At 33.0% G+C, this 16,617-nt stretch overlaps 1 protein-coding gene across 1 annotated transcript in view; it reads left to right on the top strand.

Annotated features, from left to right (window-relative positions):
• The first annotated feature begins 9,827 nt into the window (after positions 1–9,827).
• The window catches only part of tara (SERTA domain-containing protein 2 taranis), a 112,556-nt gene continuing 105,766 nt past the window's right edge, over positions 9,828–16,617 (top strand). Inside the window, exon 1 of the mRNA XM_089640621.1 lies at positions 9,828–9,971. Within this exon, the coding sequence (XP_089496747.1) occupies positions 9,954–9,971 (18 nt within the window). The 5' untranslated portion in view covers positions 9,828–9,953. The remainder of the gene's footprint in view (positions 9,972–16,617) is intronic.

Here is a 16,617-nt window from a genome sequence, read left to right as displayed (position 1 = left end):
TTCATAAGTATTTTTTTACCATATTAAATTCTAGCAATTTTAAAGATTTAAAAAAAATCACAATGGGATAAATACATTTTTAAAGTTATTTATTTCCCTTGGGTAGGAAACTTTACCTACTTTGCTTTGATATTACATTTATCGCAAGCACTAAAATAGGGTTTTCCAATAAGAGGTGTTATTTTGATATTCAATCGTAAAAGATCAATGGTTTCGTTGCTTGTGTGGCATGTAGCGCCGTCTTGTCGAAATTAAACGTTGTCCAGATTAATGCCATCCAATTCCGGCCATAAAAATCATTAATAATCTCTCGATAGCGCAATCCATTCACCGGAACTGTTGCTCCAGCCTCATTTTCGAAAAAGTAAGGTCCAATGACTCCGCCGGACCATAATCCGCACCAAACAGTCACACGTTGAGGATCGAGAGACTTTTCAACAATAACTCTTGGGTTTTCCGAGCTCCAGATGCGACAATTTCGCTTGTTGACGAAGCCACCGAGGTGGAAATGGGCCTCATCACTTAAGATGATTTGCATTTGATTCTCTCAAGTGAATTTTAAAAATTTCAATGCGTTGTTGAAGCGTGTATCGTTCCATTTTTATTAATAACGTAGTTTCTATTTGTCAAATGTCAAAAAATGACAACTTCAAAAGTAACATCTACCGAAATAGCGGGCTATTCAAAATAACATCTCTTATTGGAAAAACCTGTACCTAATGCTAGTATCACACGAGCAAACTGTCATAATATCAGTTGTAATTTGGTAAATTACAAAAGGAAAACATTACAGGAGACAGTAAAAAGAATATGTAAAAATTCGTAAAATGAATTAAATATCTTAAGATTTATATGAAAGTAGTTTTAGTATGAAAAATTTGAGAATCGAGTAATTCCATCTACGGTTTTCTCGAAATTTTCATAAATAAAAATTGCATAAATTTAATTTTTAGTATTAAAAATGCCAGGAAATCAGGAAAAATTACTTTGCCATGTACCATTGGACTATTTTATCAGAAAAGTTCCCAGCTTGAAAGGTTTAACTAAAACGCAGTCGATATATTACGTGGGCTTGGTCTATTTCACTACATCGCTCGCCCGAAATATATAGGGTTTTCCAAGAAGAGGTGTTATTTTGATATTCAAAGAAAAATGCCATTTTTTAATATAAATGATCGAATGTTAATTTCATTATAAAGAGGAAGGTATGCCGTTAATAGTGAAAAATAACATCAGTCAAATGACCACCACGACCACGCGTACAGGACCATATCCTTTTCATGAAATTTTCCATAACCAAATCGCAAAGTGGCTGCCTTATGTCCTCGATAGCCTCACGAGGTCTTGAATCGACGCTGGGCTGTTGGCATAGACCTTCTCTTTCACGTGGCCCCAAAGGAAGAAGTCGCAAGCTGTTAAATCACAAGATCTCGGTGGCCAATTGTGATCACCTCTTCGAGAGATAACACGGTCCGGAAACTTTTCCCGTAAAGATCAATGGTTTCGTTGCTTGTGTGGCACGTAGCGCCGTCTTGTTGAATGTAAACGTTGTCCAGATCAATACCATACAATTCCGGCCATAAAAAATCATTAATTCCTTAATTAATATTTGGCGCTCGTGTTAGACTAGTTAGATTCCTATTTTGATTTTTGTGTTGAACATTGTGAAAAGTCTTATATTATGATATTTCAATACATCTGCTTTGGTGATAGGCACAAAATATCTCTCCGAAACGTTCGGAGAGGAAAAGGAGGAGGAGCGCAACACGTACAGGATCCCAAAAAAAACTTTTATTACAGCTTGACAGTAATAACTAAATAGATATTGGGGATGCCAGTGCAAAAAATAAATCCCTAAATGTGGATTCGGCAATCGGCTATGACAATCACAATGAAAAGAATAAAATGGTTATTTTTTTTTATAAAAATTTATATTATATTTGCAACACCATTAAAAATATAAATAAAATAACATAGTGACTAAACAAAAGTAAAAAATATACATAGGTTATTTATTTTCATATTCTGCAAATCCGAGTACGCACCATGACCTGATGGCGACTCACCCAGTACTAGTGGAATCATCAGGGATAATGCATACGAGGAATATAATTTATAATTATTGAAGACAATACTTGCGACTCTCAAACTATTACACCAACAAACTTTTTGGTTTTTACTTTTTTTAATAGTAAATTTATTTTCTTATCACTTTAATCTATGAAGAGGGAGATGTAATGTATCTATGTATATATTTATATAATATTTTATAAATTGTATGTCAACAGAATATTTTCCAATTATAAAAAAATATATACCTATTATTATATTCTAGTTTTGTGGAGGGGAGGTGTGGGGAGGGGAGGTGCGGAATATAAACTTTCCGGAAGAAATTCTCCAACAATTTTTTTCGACATTTGACTATTTTTTTAATAATTAATATTTTAATAGGAATAGACGTTAATTTAATTAGATTTATTCCCATTATAATTAACAAAAAACGATTAAAATCACAATTTGAAGTTTTACTCATTAAGTTGCTGCAGAAAAAATATTTATAAATATTTATGGGTGTGGTCACACAACCCCATACAACTGCCACAGTTATATACGGTGTCCGTAAATTCGTAGTATAAGCGGGATACTGTCGAATCTTCATAACGTTTGGAGTTTCTCTCGTTGCTCTCGTTTTCGAGCAAATCGAGTTGGACTTTTTTAATCGCTCGGTAAGGGATTAATACCAGCTGTTTACTGCCTTAAATGCGTAGTCCCTGTTTCAAAGGTTTTTAAAAATCATTTAGTTGCCAAAAATGGAAAAAAAATTAAATAGTATTTTTGGGTGCTTTTTATGACGTTAAGTTTCTGGACACGGATAAATATATTACCCGTCCGCGACGATTGCATGGGATTGTATGGCGAGCGATGTGGTGAGATATGCCACGCCCACGTATTATATTCTTCGTGTGTCACAATCTTTATTTATTTATTAATCTTGAGTTAGCTCATATCGTCATGTGTGTTAATAATTTTAGAAACATATTTATATAAAAATTAACATTACTTGGCAAACATACTATATCTTTAAATATTTTTAATTTATTAAACATGATGAAAAATTTATTAAACATCAATATTTGAGGTGGGCATTGAAATGAATATCAATAATCAAATGGATTTTGTTGCAAAGTTGGACAGCCTAGTACATCAGAGATTGCTGGGTGTTTGATTTCTTCCTTGTGGGCAATCTATATTTCTTTGCAATTCTCGTCCTGTGTCCGTGTATCTCGTGATTGTATTTTTTTTTTCATTTCCTTAGACATCGTCGTTATATTTATCTTATTAATGCATTCAAATATGTAGCTTCACTGTTATAAAATTTAGCTCCTTTAACACGTCTCTTATCCGTAAGGCGAATCTTAATGCCAAATCACTATTTCGATTAATCTTCATAACGAATTGGTGTACATTATGAATACCAAAAAATATGTTTTAGATAAATTGAAGGTTTTCCTATCGTTTTGCTTGAGTAGAATACAAATAAAATAAAAATTACTCAATACAAAATATAAACGTAAACTTCTAAAAAATATTTTTTTCAATAGAAATGTATGAACGCATAAAAGAAACAACTTTAAAAAATTATATTATTATAGCTAAGATTATCTGTGACAGTTTCACTTGATTAACTTTTTTGCTTTCTTATAAAATTATTTACAAAATAAATAAAAACCAGTTTTGTGCTTGAAATCGAACGTTTCTAAACTCCGTTTGTCAAGCGATCTTAATGCCTATTACCTACGATATAAGGTATACCAAGAATATACACATGTTGGCTTGTAGCTTCCTCTTAAATCTCATTGCTTTAATTTGCAGTATGTATTTGCATTTTCTTAATTTTCTCTTCATTGCGGAGAAAAATAATACATGAACAATAATTCAAGTGTGGTGCAATGATTGTATTATGTATAATTTCTTACATATTTCTATATTTACTATGTTTCTTTTTCTGCGAAAAATTTTTAAATTTTTTTTGAGAAGTTCAGCTTTGAATTATATGATACCTACATATTTAGAGTCACGTGGGGTAACCGTACGCGGAGTGTAAGTGTTCGCAGTGATGTTTCCGACAAGATTGTGCCTGTTAAGCGCCCGCGCGTTCCTTAATTCATTAGCGTTCTGGATCGCTCTGAAGCGGAACATGTTTACAGTGGATGTTGATTTGTCAATAAAAACTGGTAGGTTAATTACTTTTTTTCGTGCTTTTCTTAAATTTTTCATCTCCGTTACCGATGTGTGCAATTGTGTAACCAGCTGTGTCAGAGCGACGTGATCTATGATAATTTTTAGTGAAATATTGTTAGTTAGACGGGTGCAAAGTGATAATTCTAATAAAGATAACCACTAATCTGATTTTTAAAGTTTATTGAATTTTGGTGTGATGGGGTAAGTGTGCTGGGGTAAGCGTTCGCAGTTGGATGAGTGCGAACACTTACCCCGATAGATAAAATTGATTTTATAGCATAATATTTCAATACTCGTTATATTTTTACAGTGAAATATGCCGCGTGTGTACGTGAGAAAGCACCCAGAGAGGTCAGTTTGCACTCAAGAGCAGATTAAAACTGCAAAAAGGCTTATGAAAGAGGGGAAGAGTCAGCGGGCTGCTGCAGATATTGTTGGGATCAGTGAAGCCGCTCTGCATAAACGCCTAAAACTAAAATTAAAAGCAACTTCAATGGAAAGATATCGTCCAACACTTACACCAGATAAAGAGGTAGATTTTTAGATAAATATGTACTCAATTTATCGTGCAGATGTCATTTTTTTGTGAAACTATTGATCTGATAATTATTCATTTATTTTCAGGCCGAAATCGTTGATCATTGTAAAAAAACTGACGAAATTTTCTACGGCCTGACTATGCAGACAATGAGAAAAATTGTTTACGAGTATGCTGAAATCAACAAGATCGAGAACAGATTTGACAACATTACAAAAACGGCTGGCAAGGATTGGGTGTATGGATTTCTAAAACGTAACCCTGTTTTAGCTTTAAGACAGACTACTCCCACAAGTATTGCGGGAGCTATTGGGTTTATCGTTGTTCAAGTTCGGCGGTTTTACGCAAACTAAAAAATGCTTGCAAGTCTGAAATAATTACCTCGAGTCCTTATAAAAAGAAACTTCAGCAGAAGCAGAGAGATGCAGATGCAAAAATTGTCCGAAAACCATTATTTAAAACCATGGAAATCGGACGACCACCTCTTTTCAAGAAAGTCACACCACAAAGCGTAAGGCGGGAGATTCCAGCGTGCATAACTGTTTAAAGAGAGCACAAAAACAGGCTTCTAAGGACTATTTTTGCCCACAATGCAAGGAGAAATATCGAGATCCACCAACAGAAGATTGGATAGAATGTATTGTGTGTAAAGCATGGTGGCATGAGAACTGCACAGACTACGATAAGGGGCAATTTAAGTGTGATAATTGCAATGGGGGGTAACTCTTCGCGGTGCGAACACTTACCCTACGGTATGCGTATACTTACCCCGCACACGGGGTAAGTGTACGCAAACGACATGCATGTAAACTTTTTTATATAACTGTTTGATTTATGGACCATATGAGGTTTTTATGGTTGTTTGAGATGCCTTAATAATCGATCATATTAATAAACAAAAAAAATGAGTAAAATACCTAAAGCTTTTTAATGCAAAAATCCCAATGTAAAAATTGCGCACGGTTACCCCACGTGACTCTAATAATAAACTAATGATACCTAGATGATTAATAATAAATTAATGATACTTAGATGATTAATAATTCATTAATGATAATAATGATACCTAGATATTTAATATTAATTAATGATAATAATGACACCTAGATGTTTAATAATAAATTAATGATACCTAGATGTTTAATAATAAATTAATGATAATAATGACACCTAGATGTTTAATAATAAATTAATGATAATAATGACACCTAGATGTTTAATAATAAATTAATGATAATAATGACACCTAGATGTTTAATAATACATTAATGATAATAATGACACCTAGATGTTTAATAATAAATTAATGATAATAATGACACCTAGATGTTTAATAATAAATTAATGATAATAATGACACCTAGATGTTTAGTAATAAATTAATGATAATAATGACACCTAGATGTTTAGTAATAAATTAATGATAATAATGACACCTAGATGTTTTATAATAAAGCAATGATACCTAGATGTATAATAATAAATTAATGATAATAATGATACCCAGATATTTAATAATAAATTAATGATAATAATGATACCTAGATATTTAATAATAAATTAATGATATCTAGATGTTTAATAATAAATTAATGATAACTAGATATTAAATTTATTTCGCCTTTTTTATGATTTCTCCATTAATATAAACATTTTATCTTATTAATATTTAGTTTTAATTTATTTAGTTAGTGCCATTTTGACACAGCTATGGCTACAATCCGAATTCTTACTAGTCATTTCACATCTATCTATCTATAAAAATAAAAATATAATTGTTCGTTTGTTCAAAATCTTAAATCTCTGAAAGTTCTACACCAATTGCTTTGAATTATTGACACAACGTTGCGTTCGAATACGCGTGTGTCTTTTATACCTATAATATATAAATGTCACATGTGACAGGTATAAACATACTTTTTTTTAAAACAGTGCCATTTGGGACATGGACGCCTGGACGTAAAAGCAATACGTGCTATTTTTTCTCGATCTTCACAGACAGACTGAACCACAGCAATATGTGGCGGGGTAAAGTTGGTTATGATAATAAAAAAATATATATATAACTACAAGTTTGAAGAAACCATAGGGTAATTTTAAGGTTAAGTGCAATGCGAATTATAAGTGGCCCGCGTGAACCATTTTCAAAAAACCCGGAAATCCGCCAATTTGAAAAAGTGTCGTGGGCCCGCGGTAAAACAAACAATGCAGCTTGCGCGCGGTCACCGGTTAGCGGTTATCGCTATTTAGGCTACTCAGAACGAGAATCAGCGACGAAAAAATCTAACCTGCTAAACTTACTTTTTAAACAAAAATACACCGGTTTTTGATATAGCTTGTAGCCACCCCCCCCCCCCCCCCCCATGGAATTCAAATATTTTGTGAGCACTTATTTGAAACAATCCCCCCCCGCCCCCAATGGATTTCAAATATTTTGTGGGGAGCACAAATTTTGAATTATTTTTGTGGGGAATTATGTTTTATAGAAATTCTCTAACAACCCCCCCCATGGAAATAGGAACCGTCAGGTATTCAGTGGCCCGCCAGTGATTCAAAATCGTCAATTTCGCCCAACTGTTAAAAAGGTTGGGCAGCCTTGATCTACGTGTTCGGAAGGCGTTAATTGAATTATTTTAAAAAAATACACTTTTTGAAAATTATTCTTTAAAATATTAATAAGAATTGTTTGTTTGCGCCCTTACATACAATGTATGAATAAGAATAAATAATTTGGTCCCTATAAAAACTCAATTCTTCCAGGAAAGACATACAAATACAATATTGTATAGATGATTTTTTTATTTTATTTTTTTTATTTCCTTTATTTATTTTGTAAATAATTTTATAAGAAAGCAAAAAAGTTAATCAAGTGAAACTGTCACAGATAATCTTAGCTATAATAATGTATTTTTTAAGTTGTTTCTTTTATGTGTTCATACATTTCTATTGAAAAAATATTTTTTAGTAGTTTACGTTTATATTTTTTATTGAGTAATTAATTTTTTTATTTGTATTCTACTCAAGCGAAACGATAGTAAAACCTTCAATTTATCTAAAGCGTATTTTTGGTATTCATAATGTTCACCAATTCGTTATAAAGATTAATCAAAATAGTGATTTGGCATTAAGCTTCTCCTTAAAGAGCATTTTTGATAGGTCTTTTCAAAAACAAAAAAATAAAGTATCGGAACTAAAAAAATGCATTGATGTAATATCTTACTTACCCTTATTAACCCAATTTATAAAAAAAAAAAATTGTATACCTATCGTTCACCCGTGAAAAATCACGGGATATTAGATTTGTTATGTTTAAAAATAAAATATTGCAATTTAATATTTAAAAAATTTGTTATGGCTGAAAATCCAACCCTGACAACTATGGTGACCATATTGTACTATGTAGGAACGGCGGCATAAATTCATAATATCATTATATATTATGTATGTACTGAAAATATAAAAATTACGTATTTTTGAATTTTAGAAGTGCGTAAGTACATCACATCACCATGTTTTTTTGCATGAAATCAAAACAGGCGGCCGATGTTGCGGGAATTAATTTTTTTTTCGCCTTTTGCGTAAAGATTAGTTCCTCTTCTAGCCGCTTGCGTTTTGTCTATCAAGTTTTACTGTGCCATTCAAATCATGTGTGAAAATAATACGCCAATGGTGAAAATTGAACTTTGACATAAAGATTTGAAAATCTTGCGGGAATAGGTAGGTAAGGTACCTAATCAAAACACCGTTTTATGTACTGAGAGTACCGAAAACCTGTTTTAACTCGACCGTTTTGAATTTCGTCTGTCTGTAATTTGTTTTGTACGTTTCGTTTCCGTACCAAGATGGTGGCCATTTTTAATGGTCCAGTGAATCTTTTTTCAATTGCGAAATATGCCTACCAATACCTGCCTACCTACTTGTACCTATTTAAAAATCTCATGATTTTCTAGGAAATTTTTGTTTTGATTTAAATAAAAGAACATCAACTACTAACATAGTTATTTTGTTGTTATTGCTTAGTTCAATAACAACAAAATAACTGAAAAGAATTGGCATTGAAAACAGTGACATTTCTTTGGACAAATTGTATAGTTCCTTATTTGATATTTAACAAATGTTACTTAAAATATAAGGTTTATAATTAAGTAAACTGGTATTTCAGTACCTACTTACAAATCTCATGATTTCATAGGAAATTTTGGTTTTGATTTAAATAAAAGAACAGTAGAAACATATTTATGGAAACGAGGTCTACTACTGTTATTTATAGTTATTTTGTTGTTATTGCTTAGATTTATTATTAAGTAAAATTAAAATTTCAAGTGTTCGAAATGCGCGATCTTCCGGCAGAAGTTGAAACCTCCCGCTTGATGTCATCTGACAGAAGAGTTAATTCCGGCAGTAAAGGCGCCCTTTTCAAATATCTCCCATATCGACATAGCAATATCGGCGGCCGCACTGCGCAGTACGATTTGCGCACGCCCGACGAGGCGCTTTTTTCAAAATGTGGCCGCGGGTTATCTCGCCGATAAGAAATAATTGACGAGACAACAATGTCAGAATCACATTTGTGAACCCAGCTAATCGAATGTGCTGAGACATTATGGTATTCTGATGTGAGGATTTATCAATTAATATTACTTTATTGGATTGTTATAATATTCTGATGAAATTTAATTTTAGGCCGGACTGGGTACAGGGATGTTTTTCATCCAACGCAGGTGGGCATCGGTGAATTGCTATCGAAGCTCTGTGTATTGCGCCTAGATTACACAATACATAGGCTAGAATCTGGTAACAATAGTAAAAAAGCCAACCCATTCAATACTTTTTAAATATTGTTTTCATGCTATGATTTGTTTTTTTTGTTTTTTTCATTTTTACTGTCCTTGCAAATGGCGCCGTGAATCCCGAGCTGAAAATCCGAAGCCAGCCGAACTTTCCCGAGCAAACCGGTCCCGAATGGGCGATACCTTCTCGGCTCCGAATGGTCGTATCTTCCATACATTGGGAACGTACCGCAGTTTAGTATGGCAATCGCATTCAAGTCTATAGGACGTGTGACGCTCGGCAGTGTACGTAACAAATTTGACAGTTCGCGTGTGTCAATTATTGTGCTTCAGTCATGCTTTTATTTAGGAAGGATGCTTCCTCATGGTGATTACTGATAACAATGTGGGGTGATATACAGGTAAGCCATTCCCTTCAGCTCCTGTCGATTACCTGTTCATTTCTCCGTTTATTTCGAGTTTCTGCGAATCTGATGATATCACTGAATATTTTCCTTGAGTCAGAAATGGCTGGTGAATATCCCGAATGCATTTATAGTAAACGGAAGTATCACCAGTGCTTGAATTATATGTTATATCAATAGAAAGTAACCATAATGTAAATGTACAATGAAGTTAGTGTCATATTTTTGTAAATTTCAAAACACTCATCTGACCAACTTAAAAGTGTACTTTTTCTGTACAAAACTTATCGACGTAATTTTTATTTTTTTTCGTAAAAAGTGAAAATGATATTATTTTACGTGAACATCTTTAAACTGACATTTGAAAGCATGTACGTCTAGGTTATCGCATTTTAAAATTTGCTCATTTTTCTATGCGTTAAATATTTAGCACAAAAAAAAAATACAAATCGAAAATTTTGTGTGGAGTAAAATTTTGCGATATATGAAAATAAGAGAGATTTTTCATGTAGCTTTATTTCAGAGGAAGTCATATATATATATAATAAGTAATAATTAATGAGCTTTTCTTTGTTTCCCACAAATATTACGAATTTATCGAAATATTTATATTTTAAATCATTCTTAACGCATGTGAATTAGTTTTCTAAAATGGCATCATCTTATCAATTATTTGAATTTGTAGCGCGAAGTTTTACTTCATAGAAAAAGTAAACGAGTTAAAAGTTTATCCATAGATTATATCCCGCCCCGCGTAAACAATAGTCGATCCAATCAATTCGATTCCGTTCGAAATTTGACAGAAGAAAAGTGTTGCCATGTAGGTGCTTTTTCCGTGGCTTATTTCCCGCTGATATCAGCGATCTGTCAAACGGCCGGCCATGTGATTGGCGGAAGAAGTACCTAATGTCGCACATGATGTTTTGTTTTCTTCTATCGAGTTTTAAATTCTAGCGGGTTTCGCTGTCGCCCCTCTCCCCGCCCGCCCGCTTCTCTCCGGCGTATTATTTCGCCTAGAATAGTTTATTCGACGACATCGGAGTATTGTGGGCGCTCGCTCTTGCCTTGCGCTACACAGCTGCCTGTAGCATGGGATTGTACGAGGAACTAATGTTCGCAGTGCGTCGACGATCATACATTTAATTTTTTTGTAATTTAAAATCATCTAAAATGAAGGCACCTTAGAGCTCCATTGTAACCTCCTCATCTTTCCCATAAATGACATAAACTGAAAAGATGATACAACGGAACTCTCATCGGTAGAATCACAAAATTGTTCTTTGAAGGTTATTATTTATTATATATTTTCTTGTTTTTGCGCTTAGAACGGAACCTTTTTAAATTTGGAAAACTCCACAAAATCGTGGTAGTTTTCAATGTTTGTAATTAAATTATATATTATATTAATTTATTAATTATTACATTTCGTAAAGTAGGTAACTAATTTTGTAGCCCAAGGCATCGTGGTTGAATAATTATTTCGTTGTGTACATTCTATGTATGTATTTTTGTCATTTTGAAAGAATATGATTAAATTCAGGACCTGACGCACGTACAAGGCGATACCGTGGTGGTAGAACCGTCATGGCTGTGGAGGGGGACGGCGCCAACTCACATTTGCCGTGTCTGTAAACGTACGGCCCCATCCATGACGTACGTCCCCCTTCCACGGCATCCGATAAAGCGCGTGCAACAGAGAAAGCTATATAAAAAGCTGTGTGTTACCCCTCCGTGCGAAGTTTGGAAACTCCTTTATTTAATCGAACAAAGACGTACGCCCGTAGTTGCGTCTCCCTCATACATATAGGAAATGCGAAAGAGGCGAGATGGCAGTATTTTTGTTATAGCGCGAGCGATTGGAAACCTGCCAGTCAGCTAGCTTGGTGCTGGTTTTATGTTCCTGCGATATTATATTTATGTTTAGAGATACGAATTTTTGTTGAGGTCCACTATGAGGTAAAAGCCTCGCCGTTTCCATGACAACTTACCAAGCTTCGGGGGCGTTCCCGAGCGTTTCAACTATTTTTCCGGCAGTCTCCCGCGCAATTGAAAGGTGGGAGGTCGTTGGAGCGCCATATCAGATGATTCATATTGTTTACCCTTCACGATGTCTCTACTCCAAAAAAATAGAACATATTATGTACCTACATACTTTCAAATATTATGCAATGCACACAACATACCATAAACCTCCATTGCTTTATCTAAATTACGAGAAACTACCCAGATGAAAGCTAATTTTCTTTTGAACTTGAATTGTATCACCGTAAAATAATAATCACATTTTGCCTCAGTAGGCACTGTAATCCTACGTTAAATTGTTACATTTTTTTGGTCTCCAGCGAATAGGTAGGCACCCACCTGATTCAAACCATTCTATGAAAATAAATTAAAAACTCCTAAAAGTTCACTCGTTCATGATATGACCAGTCTCGTAACGTAGGTACTATTTTCAAACTGAAACACACACCAATATTTTTCATGGCTTTTCTATGAAATTCTAAACATTATTTTGATTTGTGAGTATTAGTACTAATTTAATGATAGTTGCAATAGTGCCCGATCAAAAACTAAATAATCCTTCCCGAGGTACAAGGGTTTCCGAGGGGATTTGAAATTTCTAATAATCCCTTTGTTAGTTGACCCTTGACTTGTTCAGTTCTCAATCCGAGGACCCGAGCACCCTCTTCATCCCGAGTAGTTTCGATCGAAGCCTTCGGCGGAATTCCCAAAAATTCTCTTAATTGGGGAAGAGAAGAGGGAACGAGGAAGGATGGGTACGTACCTGGCTATTCAGATCTGGTCAACAAGCACAGCTAGAGCTGTGTCAAGCAACGTTTGAATTATCTACAACTATTTTGATTTATTAAATTGTATAAATAATAGTCCACAAAACCTTATAAAAATAATTATCTTGAGAAAATTTAATAAAAAATTATTTGCACCAAACTATGATTTCTTGATTAGTACCTATACAAAGTATCAAGTATCTATATGATGTACTAAATGTATTGTAATTTTTAATATATTTTGTATCCTGATTGGTGTTCAAATAAATAAATAATTTTTTAATATTTAAAGTTAGTTATTTTTATTTATTAAAAAAATAATAATAGTCTAAATTCTAGCATCCATCACTTCACGTTGCTGTTTTGCACCACATCGGGAATCGAACCCACAGCATTCTGAATAAATTTAAGACACGTACCACTAAGCCAGTGGGGCCACATCGTTCCTTGGCCGATATCCAATACCTCCGGAACCACATTGAGCAGTATTTACCGCTACATCGCCGCCCGAAATAAAATCTATGTCGTTTCTCTACCTGAACACACTACCTACCTGCTTCTAATTGAACCGAATTCTGCGTTTTCCTTTCTATGGCAAGCCCTTTTGAGGGCCCCCTTTATTTAAATATGGTTATTATTTAAACGTTACACACAAATGACACTATTTAAAACCATAGAAAATTGCTTATCCGCCTTTCGCTCCTATTTTTCTATTGTCTATGAGCTGCCCATTTCCCAACATTAGCTAGTATACAGTTTGACAATAAAATGTAGAAATTTTATTAATAGTTTTCTAAAATTTTTCATTCCTATAGCAACACAGCTGTACATTGCGTTAATTATGTGATGTTGTGCATGATTAAAATTTGACAGTTTGACATGTATGATGGTATATGACAGAAAAAATGGCATAACTCAATTTGTTTTAACGAATTGCATGGCTAGATTATTCTAGATAGTTTTTTTTTAATTGATTTAACATCTAATAAATTGCTTTTTTGACTTGTACATTAAAAATTAGCCGAAAATACTTTTCCATATAATTAAATTCATTATAAAATTTTGAAAAATATCATTTTCTGATATTAAATTACCTTCAAATATGATGTAGAATCATCTCTTATCCGGAAGTACCAAATCCTTATGTTACGTACATTTTCCTTTGAACCATATTGGTGTCGCCATTTAAATCTGTACCTACCATAGCATAAATATATCTTCTTATTCTACGTCTCATATAGATAATTATTAGTGTAGGTACTTCAAATTATTAAAATAATCTTTTCAATTCCAGACAAGCGATAGTGTACTATGTAATATATTTTACCGGGCGATTATTTTTATTCCATATTCATTTCAAATGTTTTTGATTCTATTGAAACAATATTTCTCAGTTTTCATCGTGGCAAAACGGCAAGCCAAGTTACATCCTGTGATTTTTCAGACTTATCAACTAGTTACTGTGATTAGAAAATATAATAAAATCTTTGTACATGAATCATGGATTAAATTCCATCGCTTTAAGTTCTACAATCAAATCACTTTAAGAACTTCAACGACTTTCCTTGGACATATTATTATGAACCCTCATCCCCAGCTAGAAGTCGAGCTTCCCCTATCCTCTAGTATGGTGGGATTCATGCTATATTCGGAGGGGACCAGCATTAGAATGGTGCAGTGTGTTATAGTACGGTAGTACAGTGTGTCAAGAAATAGTAGATAAAAATCATTGAGATATTTTAATTATTTTTTATTTACACACGGTATCATTGTTTACATTTAATTATTAACCTCACTGGGACTAGCCTGTGATGAGGTTAATAATTTTATAAACTAATAAAAATATTACAAAGTAATATACATATATATATATATATATATTGAAAGAACAAGATTGTTGCATGAATGTTTCATTCGAATAATTGGTACATACTAAGCTAAAGGGACCTATTTCAATAATGTAGTAAACAAGTGAAAAAACATATTTTACTATTCATTTAAAAGAAATGAAAAATAGAAAAAATTGCAATGCGATGAATTTACGACAAGGATGAGAAAAAAAATATTCAAAATATTTTAACATAACTACCACAAAAAACTTTCTAAGCGCATTTATAAACATTGTGTTTTGCAGCTGAACTAACATCTTGTGATGTCATGACTGACTGCCATGATTCCTCCTTTAATTTTACCTTGATTGTTATCTATGACGGTTTTTTTTTTAATTTTTTCACTGTCATTGGCTACTTTCTTTCATAAATATCATAAATATCTATCTATCGCACCATGATCTATTATATTAGTAGTGACCTGTGGTTCAAATTTTAAACAGTTTGAAATGGGAGTAACTCTTGTAGGTTTTAAATTATAGACTACGAAATTTATCATAATAATAACTTTTAAAAAGCCAGAATGTGACACCAAGGGCTATCTACCACCTTTTTTTTACATGAATGGTCACAATTTTTTACACGAGTAATGAACAATGTTTGCAAATGATTTAAAATTGCATCAAAAAATATTAAATAATAATTTTAAATTATCGGAAATAATATTTTGACTTCAATTTTGTTATTAATGTTTGTTTTAAACGTCCAATTTGTTATATTAAAAATGTCGATGTCATTTGTATATTCATTTGCTAAACTATATTGCTATCTTGTTAGCACTCTGTTAAATGTTCCTTATAATAATTAATACAACCTTGTGATTTAGTAATATTTAATCATTTTTACTAAACACAAATAAATATTTTTTGTCTAAAAAATACAATGTGGAAGAAGCGCACAATTTTAGCTTTTTGTCATTTTTTCCGTCAAGTCAACCTGTCAGATTCGGAATTCAAACATAACCAATATTTTAATCCTACATAGTTTTTATTTTCAAATCGATGTTGCCAGGTAAATAAAAAAAATTGCTTACATTTTATTAAATTTCTATGTTATGTTGACAGTCTGTACGGCATAGTATGGTGGGATTCATGCTATATTCGAAGGGGACCGGCATTAGAGTGTGGTACAGTAACTGTCGTGGTCGTGGGGCTAGGATATACTTGGTCGATGGTTGGACCCCTATCCGTAATTCCTGCAGTAGGTATATCGACTTCCCTTCCGCCAAGCATAACGCCCTCCGTGGCTCCAGCGCTCGCGATGGTCGCTGGGGCCAGCTGTAAATTGTGTAGAATTTATTTATAATAAAAAATTATAACTTTTCCGCAACAATCGAGATTATTTATTCAATTGACAACAGGCTAAGATTGATACACTTTACGGCGATGCACTACGTCGTGTGATATTTTAAATTGAGCCGCTATCAATAAAAACCCTTACGTAAATGGCGATAAGGTTTAAATTCCCGCTTAACACCATCCGCCTGTTTTGATTTATGCAAGAAAAAAACATGGCCAAAAAGTGCCTTTTATTTTATTTTGTGGATGTTCAGGCATAAATATTTTAATTTTTTCGATCATTTTATAAATAACTTAATTTTCCACAGTATACAATAAAATTATAACCGAAACTGGGCTCGTAAGTAGGAGATTTTGAACTTTAAATCAGTTTTCATAGGCCTTATACATAATTTTTTACTGGGCTTATAAAGATACTTATTTAAAAAATAATCGATTATTTCAAAGGCCAAAATGGATTCTACTCGCAGTATTTAAAAAGCATCTGAAACATTTCTAGGCGATTTTGGCGGAGATTTTGCATTACTACGTATGGAATTGAAACAAGTGAAAAATAGTACCTGATAGATTTTGATCCATGGTAATTCCATCCGTTTTATTAATTGCAATACATCAAATAAATTCGTGAAAAAAGTATTATTATCTTTTGGTTCATTTTATCAAAAGT

This window comes from Hesperophylax consimilis, chromosome 16 (assembly GCF_061612785.1).
Source record: "Hesperophylax consimilis isolate HC1 chromosome 16, BYU_Hcon_1.0, whole genome shotgun sequence".
NCBI classification, from domain to species: Eukaryota; Metazoa; Arthropoda; class Insecta; order Trichoptera; family Limnephilidae; genus Hesperophylax; species Hesperophylax consimilis.
Note: the sequence above shows the minus strand (reverse complement) of the source record. Positions and strands in the feature narration are given on the sequence as shown.